Here is a 21088-nt window from a genome sequence, read left to right as displayed (position 1 = left end):
CCTGTATATTCCAGTTCTCTTTGCATTCTTTAATTCTCCAGCCATGTGAAATTCCTATACAGCTTTCTGAAGTGCATAGCTGGGAAAAGAGAGTGAACCATTTCTGAATGGCAAGGAAGGTAGTCTGATTTAGTGGGATGCCCCAAAACCCTGGTTCAGCTTCAAGCACTGTTAATGTTGAATCATTCTAATTTGTTACGACAGGATCCAGCAAAATTTTAATTTTTGTTGTTGCTTTTTCCCATGTTTATCAATCCCAACAGCATATTTGAATAGTCATTTAAGAAGTCAAAACATTCTCTTCTTGAAGTCTGATACTTGTAAAGTAATCAAATAGATTGTTAAGGAGCAGAGTGAGTTGTTAATTGTCTCCTGCTCTCTGACCCTGATTGCATTGTCCTCTTAAATAAAACCCCTGAATGAAAGCACAGGTTTGAAGTCAGTCTGTGATTTATGGCTTTTATAGCATATTGCACCAACCTGCTCTTGATCTCCAGTTCACTGCAGACATTAATACAAGTAATAAATGTGTGGGTTTAATAGTTTTTTTCCTTTGTCTTCCATTTTGGTGCAATTATAGGTGGTAAATTTGGAAAAAAATTTTGTAGTTCTTAGCTGATTATTCACGTGGCTGTTTCATGATAATTTTACGTAATAGAGATCTGTAGAAATATTAGTAGAAATACTTCAGTTTATTAAAATTTTCAAGTGTTTTTTTCCTTTTCATGAAAAAAGACTTTTTTTTTTCTGAAACAAACAAACCCCCCAGAAGACAAAACCAAAACAGAACTGCTGTCTTCTGAGTTAACCAATAAAATTGATATTCTCTTTTTTTTCAATAGGACTGTAAACGATAAGGGAAAACTCATTGAAAAAGAAGAAAAGGACACAAGACAAGAGGTAAAACTATTTGATTTTGGAACTTAGAATGGTACATTTGTATTGAGATGAATAACAATTACAATATATGTTTCAATAATAATGCATTCAAAGATGATATAAGATTTATGTATACTGGTCTTCAGGTATCTCCTAACCTCTCTTCCTGGATACAGCATTAGAAAATTTATTTCTTCTATATAAATTTGCTAAACATTGTAGGTAGCCATTTATTCAACTGTATTTCAGTATCTTCTATGCTTGAAAAAGTAACTCAATAAGGGGGAAGAGTTTAGATGTGTAATACAAATCATCTATAGCTACCTAAAGTATATTATATCTTTCTGTGAACAGCTGACACAGGCAAATAACAGATAATGCAAGCCAAGTAAAATGCAGCTAACAGTGTAATTCATATATGTCTCTTAAATCAATTGCCATAAGAAATGGGAAAGTATTTTTATATTTTTCAATGGACAGTTGCAGACAGAAGCAAATTTTCAGCAAGCTCTGGAGAATAATTGAGTTTGTTTGGACCGGTCTGTGCAGATGCAGCCTATAACTTTACCATACAAATTTTAAAATGTTTTGTCCTATTTTCTAGTGTTTGATTCAGCTCACCTGAAAGTGTGAATTGTCTGTGGTGAGGACCTAAATTTCATTTGCAGTTTGTGGAGAGAAATAGGCAGTTCAGTCCTTTTTTATTTAGTCTCCTCCATTATCTTCTCTGTCTTCATTGACAATGTGAGGCAACATAGGAGGATGAAATCTCTACTTAAGACCACACTCAGCAGGGAGAATTTAATCAAATTCCAGGGGCTTACAATTTATGCTGTTGATTTTCTTTGTATGTTTGTTACTCCAATTGCCACAGCCATCCAGATATTCCAGCCTGACTTCCTAATCCTGCTTGATATTGACAATATATTCTCCATATATTCTTTAAAGTAGGAACCCAGACAACTGCTGACAGGTGGAGGTTTTTAGTGTGTAAAAACTACATGTTTAAGATGGACTGTTATAAACAAGTGTGTTATTAATAAAAATGACTGCTCTGTAGGCATATTCTGAGATGATGACACTAAGATAAAAAAGACTATAACTATCTTTATGAGTGTGTTACTAAATGGAATAAAGATTTTTTAAAAATTACATGAATTATACTATATGAATTAGTTATTGCTGAGTACCTGCAACCTCTCAGGCAGAACAAATTAGAGGAATTTTGCCCAGTTTTGCCCAGATGGACAATCTGACTGATATAATTTATTGTTGATCCAAAGACTGAGTTGAGAAATGACAAAAAGTGGCAACTAGAAGTACTATAGTCCCAATCCTACTAGTTCCAGGAGTGTGAGAGTTGTGAAAAGTAGAAGCAACTTACTACTATATAATGTCCTTAATACTTGTGTAACTATGACATCCTGTGAAAACTAGTTGGCTGTAGCTTTTCAGAAGTCACAGAAGGATCAAAAATGCACCTTACTTGACAACCAGCTGCTATCTTTTGGTTGTAAATGCAGAACCAGGTAATAGGTGTGCTGTTATGCTGGATAATTTTCAGAAAACCTCATATTTATTTCTACTTTGTAACCTGTTGAAAGCCCTGATATGTGGATAATTTAATCTATGACTTTGAAGATGCCACTGAGGAAAAAAGCTGATTAGAGGTTGCATAGATCAGTGTGTGTCATTTTAAGCTTCTTGTTTGTTTGGGGTATGTGTTTGGGTAACTAAATGGCATTGTTTTAATTAATAAGCTAGAGAAAGGAAAATTCTTTGAAATTATTTCAGGGATACCATAAATTTTTTTCCATGCAAATAAAGTAGAGGATTCAATGTTAACAGAGTCATTTATGTATAAAAATATATAATTTTCATGTTGTGTCCATGTCTCTCTTTTCCTGGTTTCAACACTTGTGCTATTTTATTAACAATATGAGTCTGCCAGTAAAATTTAAGTAATAATTTTGTCTAATACTCAGAAAAGTAGAGCAGTCTTAGTTTTTTTGTTACACCATCATGGAAATTATAGGCAACACAGCAGTTTTTATGTCTTTTCCAGTAAAAATACTGGTGGAAAAACAGTTGGTCTTCACAAGATAAGGCTGAGTTATGTTTTTCTTCCTGTGCTATTCATTTAAGTCAGTAATTATCCCTTGTTAATACACTTTTATTTGTATTTATAAACTATATGCTGTATGTTTGGTTGAAAATGTAGAAGTATCTGAGAACAACAACTATTTATTTTATGCTAGGATTTGGGAGATAAAGATTTTTTTGTAAGATTATTTAAGTTTCACTTACTTTTCTCATTTAGGAAATGCAAGATAAACACATCTATAATTCAGACACAGGACTTAATGACATTTCAGCAAATTATGAAGATGATTTTGAAGTAAGTAAAAGCATACAGTTGTCTGTGAAGTAATTCTTGAGTATCAAAATAGTGAATAGCTTTGTTGACAAAAATAAAAAGTACTGAATATTACATGGTTTTTAGTTCTTTTTTTTTTGTGACAGTGACCTTTAACTTGGCTAACAGTAGATAATGAGGAATTAAAATGTTATGTAGAAATTCTTTGCTGTATATTTATTTAGCTTTCATCAGTAGCCCTTTATCATTCAGTGGAGAGAAATGAGCACATTTAAGACTTGTTCATATCATTTGTGATTATTTCAGCATGAGATAAATTGTCTTAGTTAACAGAATTATTAAAGTATGAGCCTTATGCATGGACTTGCAAACAGATAGTGTGGCAGTTTAGAAAATTTGAACCTGCCATTAAAGGGCAGCTTGAATTAAAACTATCATATAAATGACTTCATACATCCCTGAAGCATTTATGCCACTGAACATTGTTATTTTATCTCTTTAAGGAACACATAATTCACATAAATATATAGTTTCTACTCTAGGATATTAAGAAAGACTATTTTGGGCACTGAAAAACAACACTGGGGGATTGTCCTGTCTTGATTAAAATTACTGCACAATCAAGAGATGCCATTCAATTTCTATCAAACAACTATTTTAGAATGCCTTTCAGTCAGAGGCTTTATAGCCATCTGCATGAGATTTTTATTTTGACAGCATTTTATAATTTTTTTAAAAGATCTTGAAAAAATACATCTATAATCTGTGTTTATTAGTTATTGAAAGTTTTGTTACTTTTCAAGGATTATGAAGATGATTTTGAAGATGATGAAGACAAAAGTGGTGAAGAAAGAGATGCAGAAGAAAACCTAAGGGAGATTCCATTTTCCAGAACATCAGAAATCGAAGAAATTCAAAGAGCAATTAGTGCAGAAAATGATAGAATTTTTAATTCACCGCTGAAAAAACTTGAAGATGAAAAAAAGGAACCAATCATGGGTATGTGACTAGATAGCAATCTTTTTTATTAAATGTATGAGTAACACATACAACTTAGGAGTAAACAGGCCACTTTTTCTAGAAGTCTGCCTAAAGACAAAGTCTGGTGCTCTGGATGAGTCACTGGGTTTGTGGGTAAGCACTGCAACTTCCACATTACTAAAGAATGATTCAGAGGCATTACGAATCATTTAAAATGTGAAGTATAAAAATGTACAGACTGACATTTAATACATCTTATTTTGGGTAAGAGGAGGATATGAGAGTCTGGATTTTGAAAACTAGAGGAGTGTTAGAACAGTTTGGGGCTTCCGCTGGCGTTAAATTCACCTTTTTCTTTTAAGCAAATTTGAAGCCTCTGTTCTGGGTGGGAAGGTGAGAGAAATATCAATACTAGTGAGATATATATAGTCCTACATAACTTTTAAATGCAGGCTCTTTTTGCAGTATTGTCTTGCATTCAGTTGATCTGATACCTGGGAGTGGCAGAGCTACTTATTTTCCTACAGTTGTTCCTGTAAAGTTCCCTTTGCACTCCACACTCAAGTGAATAACTGTATATAATCATTGTGCAAAAGAATAATAAATAGCTTTTTATTCTGGTTCATACAAAGTTATTAAAGTCATGGAAGAATAGCATGGAGTTTCTATAACTCTTTATAGTATCTCTCAAAGGTCTTTTCCTGCCTAGAAAATTCTATGATTCTGTCAATAGATTTTCAGTCCAGTAAAAGAGTAGTTGCAGCCAGTACCAGTAATGTGAATTTCTCCTTGCAAAAGATTTATGCAATTATTATTTTTCTAATAAACAATATGGAATCAATAAATTCATTCCATTAATGCTATAGGACAGGATACTAGGACATTAATGAACAGCATGGCATTCTAATATAGAATCAGATTTTAAAATTTCAGAATTGTAACACTTGGTGCTTTATTCTAAATTACACAACAGACATTTTTTTGATGAAGTTTCGACCTCATTTGCTTAAAATGGTTGTTGATCATTCTGGTAATTATTTTTAGAAGTTGAAAAGCATATTACAAGTATTGCCTAAAAAGGCAGTCTTCCTTTGAGGAAGTGAAACACCATTAGTCCTGACTGCAAGTTGGATATTAAGGTCAATTAGCTACCACTTAGCCTAGAAAGGGAGTAAAATAGGCATGACAACAGTTATTGTAGTTGGTCTATTAACTGTGGCTTTTGCAGGAACAGTTTTCAGTGTTCTCCTTATTCATCCAAGGACATTAGTTAAGCTTGTGCTGAGGAGGTTCTCCACTACGTGTATGGAGATGAATTCTGATTTAGAGGGGGAAGTCTGTGTCAATTTGGTAGGATTTTTAGAATGGATCATAGAGTGTTTTACTGTACATAGGGGAACAAGGGACCTGCTAATGGCAAGAGGAAGAAAGATGTGATGCCCTGTGATGCCCTTTCTGCATCACAGTCTTCTAAAACAAAAATTGCTATGGTCAGTCATTTTGAATTGATGGATAAAAGACCATAATAAGGGACATATCCTGGCCCATTACTGAAGTTAAGCTCGTTATACCGAAAGCTGTGATAGAGCACTTTGTGTAGCCCGTAGTCATTTTTAGTAGCTGTGTTGTAATAAATATGTTGCTTTTTAGACCTACTGCTTTGCATTTTCATGCACTGTAAAGTGTGAACTGTAACGCTAACAATGGTTTATAATATCACAGAAAACCAATCAGAAACTGTCAGAAACTCTTTTTGTGGAATATTCATGGATTTTCAAATGGCAAACCAACGGCAAAGTAGCCGAAGTATGGCCAGTAAACAGAAGTAAGTGTATTTTAAATAATCCACACAAAAGGGCAGCTCACTATGTGAGATGTAATTTTTTTCATTGTATTTGAAATATGTGAACTTTATAAATTTGAGGCTTATAGAATCAAGTATTATTTTGTTAGCTAACAGTAATTAGTTCCTAAGTATAATGTACAGGCTTTGCTACATAAAATTTTGTAGCAGAAATTTATCTATATATCAGTTTATGTGCATCATAATTCTTCAGTCACTTAATTAGATATTGACCTAAAGCACTAAAGAACAAGCCCTTTAGCTGCTGTTGGGTCTCTGCAGAACCGTAATTCTTGAAATATTCAAGATACTTTATGGTGTGTTACTGTTACCAAAATAGCATGTTCCTTTTCAGGGATAACACCAGTTGGTGTAAAAACATGTTATTACTGATCTAAAATTGATCTAGATTTGAGATATCTAAGACATCCCTGTATTTTAAAGAAACAAATTGATGCTTGCTTTTTGTGGAACTTGCCAGGAGCTCCAGATTTATCTGAAGCACTGTATATACCTCCAATTTTCTGTTGCAGGACTGGGATGCATAAAGCAAGATTATTAAATGTTGTTGTTAATAACAGATTCCACTGTTTCATGGCTCCAAATCAGTGACTAATCTTCACATAAGGAGAATTTTATTGTCTAAGCTGTCTAATTCACCTTGTCTAAATTTATGTGCCCAAATTTTGCGCAAGTTCATTGTCTAGGCTTCCTCCCTAGATGGTGGAGACAGATTAGGAAACTCAGGAAGGCATCTCTGAAGAATTGCCTTCTGGAATGTTTTTCAACCTCTAGTGATTGTGTACTATGACTGATTATAGCTATGTATATAACTCTGTGTACATGCTGACAACATAAATCTCTGTGAAGATACAAAGCATTTTCATGGGAAGAGAAAGGAGCTGTGGAATTTAATGCTGTGATAATACATTACTACCAGTAAATAGACTGAAAGCATCCCTTAAATGAGCTGTGGCACTTTGGAGTTGTAAGAAATAATATGAGCTTATTAGTTTATTTTAAGGATTTGTGTGTATGTGTTATTCAGATTTGCAACTAGGAAGCAACTTTCATACGTTTGAGTAAGATCTTAGCAATCTGTGCCCACGTTTGTGAAGAGGTGACATTAAGAAGCACAAGTTAAAATAAAATTTGTGTAAGAAAATGCAATAGATGTCATCAAGTAGCAAAAAAGGGATATATCTGGTTTGTATTTATTTATAGTTTTTAAGGACATTAAAAAAACCTGAAAGTGTAAGAGAGAGACAGGGAGACTGCAAAAATCTTCTCATTGTTGAGGGATTTGCACTATAGCAAGAACCTGGAATTAACTTGTAAACTGACATCTGCATGTAATTCAAGCAGTTCACTCTTAAAATGAAACATCTTAACAGCTTTATGTCATTACAGCAGGTAGATAGTCATGTGAATTGTGACAAAGATTGTCAGTCTTTTCATTATCTACACATCCACACAAGTTAAGTGATAGGAATCTCTTTGTAGTTAATGATAAGTAATAGCACATAAATGTATTTTTACTTTCCAGAGTAGAGATACAGTATATGAAGGTAGACTTATTTTCCAATTAAGAATCAAACTATGGTTTTATTTGTGAGCAAAGATGAAAAAAAATAAAAATTAAGGTAGGCAGAAAATAAAAGAATTGAGAGAAGATGGATAAGGCAGTTATTTTTTTTATCATTCCAGCAAGACAATTTAGGAAGATGGAAAGATTTGGTGTTTCATAGGACAAAGAGGTATCTCAAATCCTGTACAATGTGTTAATCTTACTCAAAACTAAAAATACTACTGGAAAAATACACAGTCTCCCTCAATCTCGAGTACTTGTTTTCATACAATTTAGATCAAATCCAACACTCCAATAACTGAAGTTTTTTGGAGGCTTACTTTCAGGGCAAGAGGTCAATATTCATGGCCAAGGGTTTTGAATCACCAATAAAGTAATTTCGTTTGTATATTTCAAATATATTTTAGGGTTGATAAACTGCTATTGTTATTTGTTTCCTTAGTGATGTAAAGAGGTATGAATGCAGGCAGTCTATTCTAGTACAAGTGAAGGTCATTCAAGATACATTTGCACATGTCTAACAATGCCAGGATATTAGAGAAGAACTTTATAAAGCATGTACATATATAAGTGATGTAAGTTAATAAAAGGAGTTTAGGAGAATTAGCCACCATCCTAACTTATGGAAGAGACATTCATCCCTTACCTCACAGAACAGCTTTTGAATACTTAGAAAAGATGATCTCCTGGGTTTTTGACAATTTGGGTTTAATAATAAACCATGTTTGGCATTTGCAATCAGTATTGCATTTTCAAATATGATAATTATCTCAGCATAATTAAATGAAAACTCATAACAATATTCTGTATACTTTTATTGATATATTTTGATCTGCCAATTAATTTTGGTACAACTTCAATTCACATAGATTAAAGTGTTGTTAGATCTTTGGTACTGAACAAAATCACATTGCTTTTCTTTTGGAATACCAAATACTTGGTCTTAACCATTTTTTTTTCTCTCTTATAATCAATTCTAAAGAAAACGGAGTTCAGAACTTCTCCCACTAATTGACCTGGATTTCTCAGTTAGTTTTTCATTACTGGATTTGCCCCCTGTAAATGAGTACGACATGTATATCAGGAATTTTGGTAAAATGAACACTAAGCAGGTGCGTAACAAATATATAGTGATACTTAAATCCTGAAAGTGCTGATGCTCGTTCTGGAAAATAATTTTCCTTAAAAAGAAAGTTCCTAAAGCTAATGGAACAGTAGAGTAATAAATTAATAATTTTCATCTCTGAGCCCTAATTACCATAAAGCAACAATCTCAAAACTTTTGGCCAGACAGACCATTTCCTTTCTGTGTTAGAAAAGGACTCTTTCATTTTCCTTCCCCATTTTCTAAAGGGCTTTCTGCCTATCTGTGGCTCAGTGTCCCCAGAAATGCTGCCTTGGTGTTTATGCATCATGTGAGACATTTTGTATTTTTGCACTCTTGTGTGAAATGTGGTAAAATTTGCATGCACAAAATAGGGACAGTGTGTCAGTATGCTTAGGTCTGAATTTACAAAGAGAAGAGGGTGAGCACATCAATTTTAGAATTCCAAAGTTCTATTGAGTTCTGTGCTGTGCTTCTTATCTGTGTCACCCATTTAGTGATCACTTTCCACCTTAGGCGTACGTTCAGTGCAACGAGGACAATCTGGATAGAGACATTCAGACTGAGGAAGTTGAGACATTGGAGAAATGGACACAGCATCCAGGAGAAAGTTCTCTTGTGTCTGGAGGTGAGGAACATTTTAATCTTATTCGTTTATGGATATGTTCATGTCATGCAAACTTTCTCTTTTGTGTCTGTTAATTGTGAGAATGTGTAGTGTGTCAGGCTGTGTGTCAGGCTGCACTGATCCCAAACTGCCAGAGCCACTTCGAGTCCCCATGTGGAGGGGGGTGAGGAATAAGTGGCAGAAACAGTTCTTCCTCTGGCTTGCTGTTTCTGTTGGCAGCAAAAATGATTCCCCAACAGATCTTGGTCTTCAACACTACTATTCCTGCTGAAGAAAAGCTGATTATTACCACTCTCCTCTTGCTTAAAAATTAAATCGTTCTTCCACTTTCCTTAACTGATTCCCTTTTGAAGCTTCAAGTTTGATTTTGGGTTTTTTTTTGTTTTCCGTAGGTCCCAGAAACAGCCAGGATATGTCAGTGAATGGGGTTCTAACACCTAAAATTGATTCACAAAGATTAGCAAATTTCCTTCGGTCTGCCTGTCAGGTACTTTTGTGTCCTTAATATCCCTTATGAGCTGTGTGCATAACTATACATTGTGATAGATCACTTTCAGCTCTTGTTCTGACTAATTTAATTACATGACTTAAATAATACTCATTAGCAATGAGAATCATCTCTGCCAAGGAATGGAATCAGAGCTGTGTGACTTCTGTGTCTGTAAAGCTGTATTTGCAAAGATACAAAATTAACAAGAGAGTTGATAAAGATTTATTAAATTTATCCACATACCTTTGGAAAAACTAAAATAGCAAAGCTGAAAGATAAGATGACCCTTTTACTTCTATAAATGTAATTATGTTTGAAAGGTGATTGCTGTTTTGCTAGAGGAAGATCAAGTTGCAACACAACCCAGGAAACTAAGATCTCGACAAACCAGTCTGTCTATTAGTGATAGCTGTTTCCAGTTAAATACTAACCAGCCATTCCTCCATGGTAAGGGAACTTTATTCTACACCTTTTAGTATACAGAGTGAACTCTTCTTTCTTTGCAAAATACCATACTCTTTGTCATAACTGTGCAAACAGCACATATCAGGATATCCAGATGCTGTAAACCCCACTTTTCTTTCAGTTGCACTAATCCTGCTGTAACTGTGCAGATTGGTTTCACATTGGTAACATCAGAGCATCCTACAAGAAATATCGTGCATGTAATTTCTTGCCCCTGTTGTTGAGGGGCCATCCCAAGGGGTGTAATTTCATTTGGGCTCTTTATGCTGACAGTAGGGCCAAAACTGTAAATAAAGGCAGGTTATTAAAGGGAGGATATCACCTGATATATTTGAAAAGCAGTTATATCTTCCCCATATAAGCAGTAGCTGTTCTGATGAAAATAAAAATGAAAAATAAAGCATCTGTAATTATGTTAGGAAGGCCTATAACACACCTAGTCTAACATGAACACATGAGGTGAACCAGCAAAAACCTGACCTGTGCTGTTTCCTGTTTGAGACTCAGCTTAATTTTGAGTATATAGAGTGACATCAGATCAGATTGGCTTGCTTATACCCAGAATAATTATTCTATTAACTTTCTGACTGTCTTGCTTTTTTTTCTCTACTTATAATATTTTGGAATCTTTCTCTAGTCCCTCCTTTTTTATTTTATAGCTTCAAAAGCAACCCACTCTTAATAGAAATATTCTTCATCATTGTATCTTAGTTCCTTTGTTTATTGCTATAGCAGCTAAATGTGCTTTTTCATCTGCAGTGAGTTTGCTTTTTCATTTATTGCATTTCTTGCTTGACTTTTTCTTAATGGTTTAGACCGAAAAATATCCTGCCTGTATGTCTCTCAAGTTCAGAGGCAGACACTACTTTCTGTCCATGGATTACCTGAGAGGGCAGGTGTGGACTTACTGAACAGAAAGAGCCTCATATGTGTTTGGAACATCTGGCAGCCCTCCAGTCCTCAGAAAGTTTTAATATGTGACTCAGAGGTATGTTTTAATAGCATTGTATATATTGTATATATGTATATACCCATTGTATATATGGGTTATATTGCATATAACCCATCAAAAAGAAAAGCTTTATTATGTGTGTTTGGGGGTTTTTGTCTTGCTGCATGATATGCCATCTTTTGAGAAACACATTTGAGCCTAGTGAATGAAACACTGTTCTCATTCTATTTTGTGCTCCAGAACAAAGTTGTAGTGATGGTCATGGTGTTTTGTTGTTTTGGTTGTTTAATTTAGACTCTATTTCATTGTTGAAGAGTGAATGAAAGTAAAACATCAGGTTCAGATGTTGTCAGGACTTTGCTCATCACTGTCATACAGCTGAGTCACCCCCTTCAGTGTCTTGGTAGTAGATGCAGATTACAAAACATTTGTCTTGAAAAGGCAAGGCCTACTGAAAGTCTTCTATCCTACATCCCCTTTTAAAATAAATTGCCCTTTTGCCATAAACACATGTAATCTGTATTGGAATTACACTATGAAGTACATATTTCAGGCTTGGCAAATCATTTGCCTTTATCATAATATCAACCATGCATGTTTTTACTGGTTAACAGGTGATGTGTTGCTGCTTTAGCCCCAGTAAAACAACATTAGTTTTTGCTGGAACAATAGATGGTTCATTGTTGGTCTGGGATCTTCGAGAAGACTCAAGAATGCACCCTCATATGATGATGAGTGGAACTGACTGGACATTTAGAGTTCCAACATTTTCCACTGGTTAGTATCTGTGCATCCTGGTTAGTCATTTTGTGTGCAGTGAAATAATACTCAGTAGCCTAGTTTAGCCAGTTCAGGTATTATATTTAGTCTAGTAAAAATTGTCAATAATTAATAGCTGAACAGAAATGGAAGCCAGCTCAATGTGCATCAAGCAGTGAGAACAGAGAGGTGGACCAGCTATAAAACCTAAGGAGCATTGTAATATTAAAATGGATACTCAACTAGTACCTCATCTGAAATCATTAGCTTAGTCAGTTTTCAATGTGTCATGTCCCCCAATATAACCTACATTTTTTGATCTACATCTAGACACATATATTAGAATTTCTCTGATTTGACTTAAACACATTCACAAAATCATCTTTTCTTCACAAGTGTATCTAATTGCAGAAGCCATGTAAAAATAAACAGTAGTTGGTTTTTGACAGACTTAATTTTTTTAGTAGGTCAAAGATGCTTGGTCTTGTGTTGCACACTGGGCTGGTAGTCAAATGTATGGGTACAGTTTCATGTAGTAGCAGGCAGGTTTAATGCTGTATATGTAGGAAGCTTTGTGCCTTTATTCTTAAATGAAATTAAGTTCAGTGCACAGGAAAAGTCCAGAAATCATGAGTATCTGACAAAGAACACTTATTAAAATTACTCTAAATACACATTTATTTTAAAATGTTCTTAAAGGGTAAATACATATTTTCTCATGGTGAATTCTTTGTTTCAGGGTAGTTAATTTCTGTTAAGGGTAATTTTTCTTTGATTTTTTTTTATGTTAAGCAGTGATTTATTTCTACCACTACTTTTTATGAAGCTTGAAATTATCATAATTCTTTTCATGTTAACCCTGGAAGACTTTAATGAAATGTCTGGTACAGTGGCATAAATGGTGCATCAGTCATTTGGAAAATGAGAAGTAAATAGAAATATTGAAACATTGATTTATCTAGTAGTATTTTGTTAATTTAGGAAACAGTTTGCAGTATTGTATTTGAGACTTTTGCAAAGTCATTCTTTATGAAGTTCATTATTTGACATTCTTTTTTTGTAGTCATCATTTTCCCATAAGCTGAAAAGTGATTCAGGTTTTGTTGTTGGTTTTTGTTGAAAGTAATATCATGTTTAACTTTCACTGTCCTTAATTACAGATGGCATTCTAAACTCAGTAAACCACACCTCTCCTGTACTTGCAGTGGAACCTGTCTCAACCTCTCTTGACACTGATCACAGTTATGGGCTCTCAGGCCTCTCCTATCAGGAGGGTATGTAAGCTACTCATCAAAGCATCAATACATCTGAGTCTTTCTTTAGGTATCTAGGGAAGCAAATATATCATAGTCAAAATCCAGTTTATAATGCTACTTTGCCTCTTGTCTGTGGTATCAACTGCACACAAATGCATGTTTGTTTTCTGCCCTCATTTTTAGGTAATGTTTGTTTGGCTTCACATCAGATGTGGGTGCATGCTTGTTATAATGTCTGCTTTCCAGACAATGTTTTATTCTTCCATGATAAAACAAGTTATCATTCGAAAACTGCCTTTAGAAAAGTCTTAATGCTTCTAAAATGCCTGAAAAAAATCTCTGTCTGAGTCAGTGGAGCAACTTGCTTATATCTGAAAGCACTTAAAATGTGTGACTGTACTTAGTGGTTTTTCCTGTACCTTTTTCCCATTTTTTTATGACTGACCTTGGCAAAAAACATTCCAATCCTCATGTCCTCAAATTCTCAGACAGTGTGCTGGAGGAGGCATTATTGCTTCCATTGCAGATTTGTACTTTGAAATCTGTAGTGGTTAAAAAAATGTGCTTCATATTGCAGGTTTTACAACATTTCACCTGTTGCACTTTATGTTCCCTTCCAAAGTCCTTGCAGAATCCAGACATTTTTAAAAGATGCAGACAGAGATCATCTGCCTTTCTGGTAGGACAAGCTGCACATACTAGAATAGACAGAGATGTAGAACAGACTGTTGGAGTTGGAAGGGACCTACAAGGATCATCCAGTCCAACTGCCTGACCAATCTGGGACTGACCAAGTTAAAACATGGTAAAGGCATTGTCCAAATGCCTCCTCAACACTGACAGCCTTGGGCATTGACCACCTCTCTAGGAAGCCTCTTCCAGTCTTTGACCACCCTCTCAGTAAAGAAACTTTCATACCTTTTTTTGCCTTGGTAGAATTAGAGCACTTTCCCTTTATAGGCAGCTGAGAGGATTGTAGAAGTGTCAGAGAATGTATTAATGTGGGAAATGTTTTAAATCCTCTGATATTGTTCAGCAGAAAAGTCAATGTATGAATATAAATTGTTGCTATTCCTTCCATAGAAGTGTCAGGCCCTCCATTTCAGATAGCTTCAATGGATGAAAATGGAATCCTCAGTATGTGGGTGAGTAATATATGTAGGAAGAGTATGATGTGTTGGAATAATAAAATACTTCAAATATAGCAACTCTAATTCAGAATTTCTGATGAGAATTTCCTCCCTGAAAAGTGCATTAGCCATTCTGTTGGAATTCTCCTTAAAATTTTTTACCTGACTCCCTAATGTTGTCCTTAGGAAAATCTTACCATGAATTCATGAAAACAGGCAATCAATAGTTTTACTTCATAGGAATATGTTCACATATTTCTATTAATTTATTAACAGACCTCAATCCTCTTTCACCCATCTGCTTTATTTTAGAATCACAGTGGTGTCAGAGACTGTACTGAATGTAGGGGAGAAATTACATTCATAATTTATATAAAACAAATGTTCAAGAGACAAAAAGTGAAAATCAGTGGCTAAGATTGCCTTGCCTAAAATGTGATAACCAGGAAGGCACGAGGTCTGTTAGTCTTAATTGCTGTCCTGACAACTCTTCTTTCTATCAGGTGTTTTCAGTCATTCTTTCCTGCTGCAGCTTTGGCTCAGCTGCTGAACATGTTTGCAGCTGAATTGATCTTGCTTAAGGAACCAAAGAGCTCAATGAATAATAAGGGGATAAAAGTATTTCCCTTCTGTATCACTAATTAAGTCCCTTAAAACTCTAAGTAACTTTAGCAGCAGCTGATTCAGGCCAAATGATCTACCCTTTCTATTTGATGAGTCGTGAGAAGCACAGGAAATGTGTAACAATTTCTTATTTTGGAGGTTTAGGTGGTTTGTTTATGAATGACCAAACAAGACGCCAACTAGCAATTAAGTGGAGAATGTAACCTTCCATATTCTGCTTTCCAGCAGGGAACATCCAGCAGGCATGGGAAGCTATTTTTAGAATTGCAGACATTGACAGGGGATAGAGAATCTACCTGTGATCATTGTGATGTTAAACTTGCCTCTCTAAATGTTCCTTTAGAGTTATCTCATACATTTTTACAACTACTTAAAAAACTTTGGAGTCTGGTAAATATTGATTGTTTACTAGTGTTAAATATTGACTTTTCAGGTAGTTGTTGAATTACAAAAAGTGGATTTAGCTGGTTCACAAACTGATTTAGGTGAGTACTGTGCATTAAAAGTAGAATAAAATGCTCTAGTTTTGAGACTATGGTGTTAGAAGAGAGAGAGTCAGTGATGCCAAACAGTTTAAAAGAAGGAAAACTTACTGAGGAAAAGATTAATTCTGAATAGTACATATCTCATGTTTGGGGTTACTGGTTAGGTATAATGAGAATTATTTTCACTGCTATCTGAATCTCATCTGCTCATTCTGTATTGGTAATTACCACTAAACAACCACATTTCTTATAATGTCAGAGCAGTTGTCTGTATCCCTAACAGCTTTTTTTTTCAAAGAATATAAGATTCTTTGGTCCTCCTGTTCTTTCTTTAGTTTTAACAAATCTGTTACAATGCTTTTGTTGTTGCCTGTATCTCCATTTTTATAATTGTCCTGAAAGTTCTCTTTTGGGTAAGGTACTTAATTTAGTGTGAGAAAATAGTTTCCATGAAAAAATAAAGAACCAAGTCCATTCAACCCTTTTTGAGTTCTGTGAATAAAGCAAACGATATTCTTCGTTCTTTAAACAAACTTAGACTTTTCTTACTTACCTAACTGGAAAAGGCTGTGATTAAAATCCTGATATATTTGAAAATACATAAACAATGAAGTAATGCCAACAAACCAGAATTTTTGATCAGTTTTCTATAATCTTGTGTGCAATGTCAGGCTGTATTAGGCTGCTAAAGCTGGGTATTATGTCTGTGGAGAGGTACATTTTAAAGCTGTGGTCATGGTTTACACACAGTTTTACTGCGACCAGCTTTCATTTTTTTCCTCTTCAAAAAGTTCTTGTCTTTGAAGGATTTGAATTACTTATGCTATCCTCTACTAACAAGCAAAATAGACCAATTTTGTAGAAGCATTATTACGGTTTCTTATTACTAAAATTCATTGTCAAAGATCCAAGTGACTCAAATGTACATTTTAACCATTGCTAGAATTGGGTTTTATGGAGTGATATTGCAGGATGTTATATGCATGCTGAAAAACTAAAACAGAAATGTAATCATGTTTCCATTTCTGGCAAAAATTATAACTCTTCAGATTTGGATTCTGAAGTAAAAAGTTGTAAATGATGTAAGATTCTTACATATCAGAAACTATATCTGCAGTAAACAATTTAATTATGAAATATCCTTTTATTTATTACCTTAGGATTTAATTTAATGATTGCACTTTTTTAATGCAAAGTGCTTAATCAGTTTAAATAACAATGTATAATTTTAGGTTTAGTTCCTGGAGGGAAAGTGAAGTTAGTACATAGCTCAACTATGGAATTGAATAACAGGTAAGAAAACCGAGACATTTCAATTTTACATGTGTATCTCACAAAGCTAATTCCTCCTATACTTTATTAATTTGCTGTTATATAAGACATATTTAATATTATTTTGATTAATTGTTTTTTTTAATACACATATCTTCCTAGAGCTAGTCATATATATTTTAGATCAAGGGTTTCTGTATGTACTTGCACAGCTTTTGGAGACAACTTCCTGTATTAATGTCTTCTCCCTTTATGATTTTGTAGCCTTTTCCCAAAGGATATTCGCCAGAGAATGCCACAGACACTGACCATTAAATTTCTGTCTTCTAATCCTAATCATTTCATTGTTGGAACAAACATAGTGAGTAATGTGCTGAAATTCATCTCATTGTTATTTTTTGTTTTGGAAGATTCCCATTTAGTTGGAATTTCACCAGGAGGCTGTATATAAAATTTATAATTCGAGCCTATTATTGAAATCTGTTAGCAATTAAAATTTGTTAGCTAGTAAGGATCCTTTAGGTAACAGCTCTGTGGATAATTTAACTTCCTCTTGTAATACCTCTAATGCAAATTTTGGTTGTTTTTTTTTTCTTAATTAATTTTCTTTATGTTGTTCATAGGGTCTGCTAGGCCATGGTACAAGACATGGTTTAAAAGTTGTTCCAAAGCTATTCAGGCCCCAGGAGAGTGGACTGAGATCAATAAGCATCACTGCAATTGATTTCTTCCCTTTTGGAAAGCCACTATTTTTGGTATGAAAAAGTTTTAATAGAAGTTTCATTTTTTAATTACTTGCTGAGGGAGTATTTCTAATTTGACATATTTGTGATAATTGATTTACATCACTAATTCCAATCTGCCATGGAGATTTTAAATGTAAGCACTATTTACAGAGTCACTGTAAAAATTTAATATAATTTGAAAATTCTAGGAAGTCTTCCTGATGTAGAGGTGACTCAGGATTGTAAGTAGAAGTTATTTTCTGTTTTCACAGAATATTTTCTTTTGTACATGGATTAGAGCAAACTTGTAAATGTCAGACAAATCTTATCAGAAAATACCTGGAAGCAGTGGTGTCTCCCTGTCTTTGGAATTAGTTGTTTATTTTGAATCAGTTTAATATTATTATACTATTAAACACAACCTGTCCTATTGAAAGCTCTTCTCCCTTTCACAGAGGACATGTGGCACTAAGTAGCCCTTGCCCCAGTTCAGACTGCTGTCATGTTGTGCTGGATGATAATATTGGTGAAGTTTGGGAACTTCACAACTTAACCCAGGATTAGTGGATTAGTATGGTTACCTACAGTGGTACAGAGTGACTGCTTTTGAACTCAGAATTACAAATTGATACATAAATGCAACAGTTAAAATCCAGATAGTCCATAGAGTGAGATATGAGAGACATGTGCCACTTGAGGCAGATATCTAATTTTATTTATGTGCTTGATATTCTCAAGAGTTGAACAGCAGTTTTTATCTTGCTTAGTTTGTTTTGTTCCAGAAGGTATTTCTTTTAACTGTGATATAGGTTGGCTGTTCTGATGGAAGCATTAGATTACATCAGATGACATCAGAGTATCCTGTCATGCAGTGGAATGACAGCACAAATGGCCAGCCCATTATTGCCCTGCAGTGGGCTTTAACAAGACCTGCTGTGTTCTTTGCCCTGGATGCATCATCTAATATTTACATTTGGGATCTTCTGGAAAATGATTTGTTGCCTGTGGCAAAGGAGACTATTCCATCAGAGAAGTAAGTGCATTGCATTGCTCTCTTTTTAACAAAATATTAATTTTATTACATGGGTTTTTTTTCTTGACATTAAATATTCATTAGAGTTTGCTTTTCTAACTGTGTTTTGTAAACTACTGACGGTGTGGAAACAAACTATAGCAAGCTAAATTTTAGTTTATCTTTATTTACTTATTATTTTATGCAGTCTGATAAAGGAGAAGTACTGTTAGTATAAATCAAAATCAGGCATAGTGTTACCAGATGGGACAGATGTCTCTACAAGGAGCAGCTGCTGCTTTTATGAAGAGAAAAATTTTGTTCCCACTAAAATCACTGGATTTTAAGTTCATTTAAGTTCAAAATAGGCAAGATGTTGGACAACATTTTAAAATGCCTTTGTATGGTATGGTTACCAATCTAAAGAAATACTTTGTGATCGTTGTCACAAAGTAAACAAGAATATTTTTGCCTGGCACATATTCACCACAGAGAACACCAGGGTTGTCTCACAGTGCTGTTCCTGGAGCCAGGGTAGAGACCTGGTAACCTGTAGATTGATGCACAACAGCAGCTTTGTTCAACCCCACTGAATTAAAGCATTGAAGATTATTTCCTGATGAGTGTCCTACTGGGGGACTCTGTCTTCCCTAGGCTTAAGTTACCCTTGGTGAATGTCCCTCCAACTGAAAGTTTCCCTTGTATCCTTGTGAGCTATAGCAAAGTGCTGCTAGTTTTGGGAGAAAATAGTACAATTTTAAAACTTGTTACACTGTACTGGAAAATGCCATAAAACATTATTCACTTTTACAAGCTTGAAATAATTTTCAAGTCATGATTAGAAATTGATAGTGGAATGCATGGTGGAAGACTTGCATGTTAGATTTATGTTAAATTGTTGCAACTGGTGAAAAGGTAAAGAATATGCTGGGACTTTAGCAGAAAAAAGGAATCATTTACTTGACTGTAAGTAACCTGGTATAAACATGTTTGAAAGCACCAATTTCTATTAATTTTGCCTCGGTTAAAAACCACTCTGCTGTTCTTCTGATTTCAGGGTTGTAGCTATGGCTCTGCTGGGAGAACCAGAAAAAGCAAATGGATTGTTGGGCATTGTGCTGGCCAAGGAACCTGGCCAGATAGACATTCAGTATGTAAAGAAGAAGTGGGCATCACCTCAGCCTAAAGAATCTGACAAACTGCATTCTATTTTATTGCAGTCTTTTTAGAAAGAGGGTTGTACAATTTATTGCAAAATTTCTAGATTATTTTTGTCTGCAATTAAAATATTTGTAATTTTGCATTTGTATATAACTTGTATATACTTCAAAGGATATCAATACAATATTTCAATGGAAACAATATATTTTATCATAAAAATGTCAGAATAAAACTTACCATTATTGTACTCAAAAATACGATGAACTGTTTTTCATTATTGAAAGAACTCTAAATGTATTTGTATTTTTTAAAAATAGTGAAAATGTATTCTTATAAATTTCATGGTTGTTTCTCATTATTCCACTCTGAACTACATCACAGCAATCCTTTAACAAGCATGAAGTTGTGCCTCTGTACAAACTGAATGTAAGGAGATTTCCGCCTCTGGGCCTTTTGAACAGTAGTGCTTGATAAAACTTTCTTATACCTACCTAAAAGTGTTATGCAAACATATCAGAATACAAATTTACATCACCAATACCTTACTTCTGTTTTTGACCCTGAAACTTTGCAAAAGGAATACCTGAGTAACTCAGGTTCTGAGATGTATACTACCTATTTGGATCACACTGTGTGAACAATATGCTTGGGAGATTTACTGACATTCTAAATCCTTTGGGATTTCTGATGTAAACCAGAAAATACTGACCTGTTTAATCCTGCAAATAATTTCCAAAGCTCTTGTACTGAGAAGAGGATAGCTGTTTATCATATGATACTAATTTTTGTACACTACTGGTAAAGTTTGGATCAAAACCAAGCACTGAAAATATCTTTTGTAACCTAACAACTTCTGGCTTAAAGATCATGAGGAAAACCTTGATTAAACAAACACAGTTTCAGTGAAAAAAAGGACAATTGGAAGACAATTATTTTAGTATTTAGTGAACATATATATTTAAAATATTTATAATCTCCATATAAAGTAGACTGAAATATTTGTAAATTCGAATTAATTAACTGCAAATGTTTTTCTGTGTAAGTTGCTACTTAAATTGAGCAAACTCAAAAGTGGCCACATGATGGTGCCAAGTCACAGCAGTAAAAAACATGAGTGCCTTATGAAAACAACATCCACCACTTTGAGAGTGAGTCTGTTGTTGTCCACTGCACAAATCCACAGATGAAATGTTGGAGAAATGCATATTTCAGAAATTTTTGCAATCCTATTCCCCAGTCAGCCATGGGATTTTTTTTTTTTTAATGTGCATAAACACAAGTGACCCTTCTCATCTTCATTGTTGGGTTTATACAGCAGTCATATACACTACAAGTTAAATTAGAATTCCTTTAGTA

The 21088-nt window shown here is 34.3% G+C and overlaps 1 protein-coding gene across 5 annotated transcripts in view; it reads left to right on the top strand.

The window, feature by feature from the left end:
- Positions 1–21088, top strand: part of DYNC2I1 (dynein 2 intermediate chain 1) — a 33642-nt gene that overhangs the window by 8705 nt on the left and 3849 nt on the right. For 3 of the 5 annotated variants that reach the window (XM_064637945.1, XM_064637929.1, XM_064637937.1), the window contains 18 exons: positions 843–900; positions 3200–3277; positions 4060–4255; positions 5960–6062; positions 8651–8780; positions 9290–9401; positions 9794–9888; positions 10212–10338; positions 11172–11344; positions 11923–12085; positions 13228–13341; positions 14407–14468; positions 15511–15562; positions 16795–16855; positions 17099–17195; positions 17458–17589; positions 18369–18592; positions 19629–19987. In XM_064637945.1, the coding sequence (XP_064494015.1) occupies positions 843–900; positions 3200–3277; positions 4060–4255; positions 5960–6062; positions 8651–8780; positions 9290–9401; positions 9794–9888; positions 10212–10338; positions 11172–11344; positions 11923–12085; positions 13228–13341; positions 14407–14468; positions 15511–15562; positions 16795–16855; positions 17099–17195; positions 17458–17589; positions 18369–18592; positions 19629–19800 (2149 nt within the window). In that variant the 3' untranslated portion in view covers positions 19801–19987. Of the gene's footprint in view, positions 1–842; positions 901–3199; positions 3278–4059; positions 4256–5959; positions 6063–8650; positions 8781–9289; positions 9402–9793; positions 9889–10211; positions 10339–11171; positions 11345–11922; positions 12086–13227; positions 13342–14406; positions 14469–15510; positions 15563–16794; positions 16856–17098; positions 17196–17457; positions 17590–18368; positions 18593–19628; positions 19988–21088 lie in introns of those variants that run through there. The other 2 variants (XM_064637952.1, XM_064637957.1) reach the window with 2 other exon arrangements.

The sequence above is a fragment of the Pseudopipra pipra genome, chromosome 1, assembly GCF_036250125.1.
Source record: "Pseudopipra pipra isolate bDixPip1 chromosome 1, bDixPip1.hap1, whole genome shotgun sequence".
Classification (NCBI taxonomy): Eukaryota; Metazoa; Chordata; class Aves; order Passeriformes; family Pipridae; genus Pseudopipra; species Pseudopipra pipra.
This window is presented reverse-complemented; position numbering and strand designations above follow the sequence as displayed.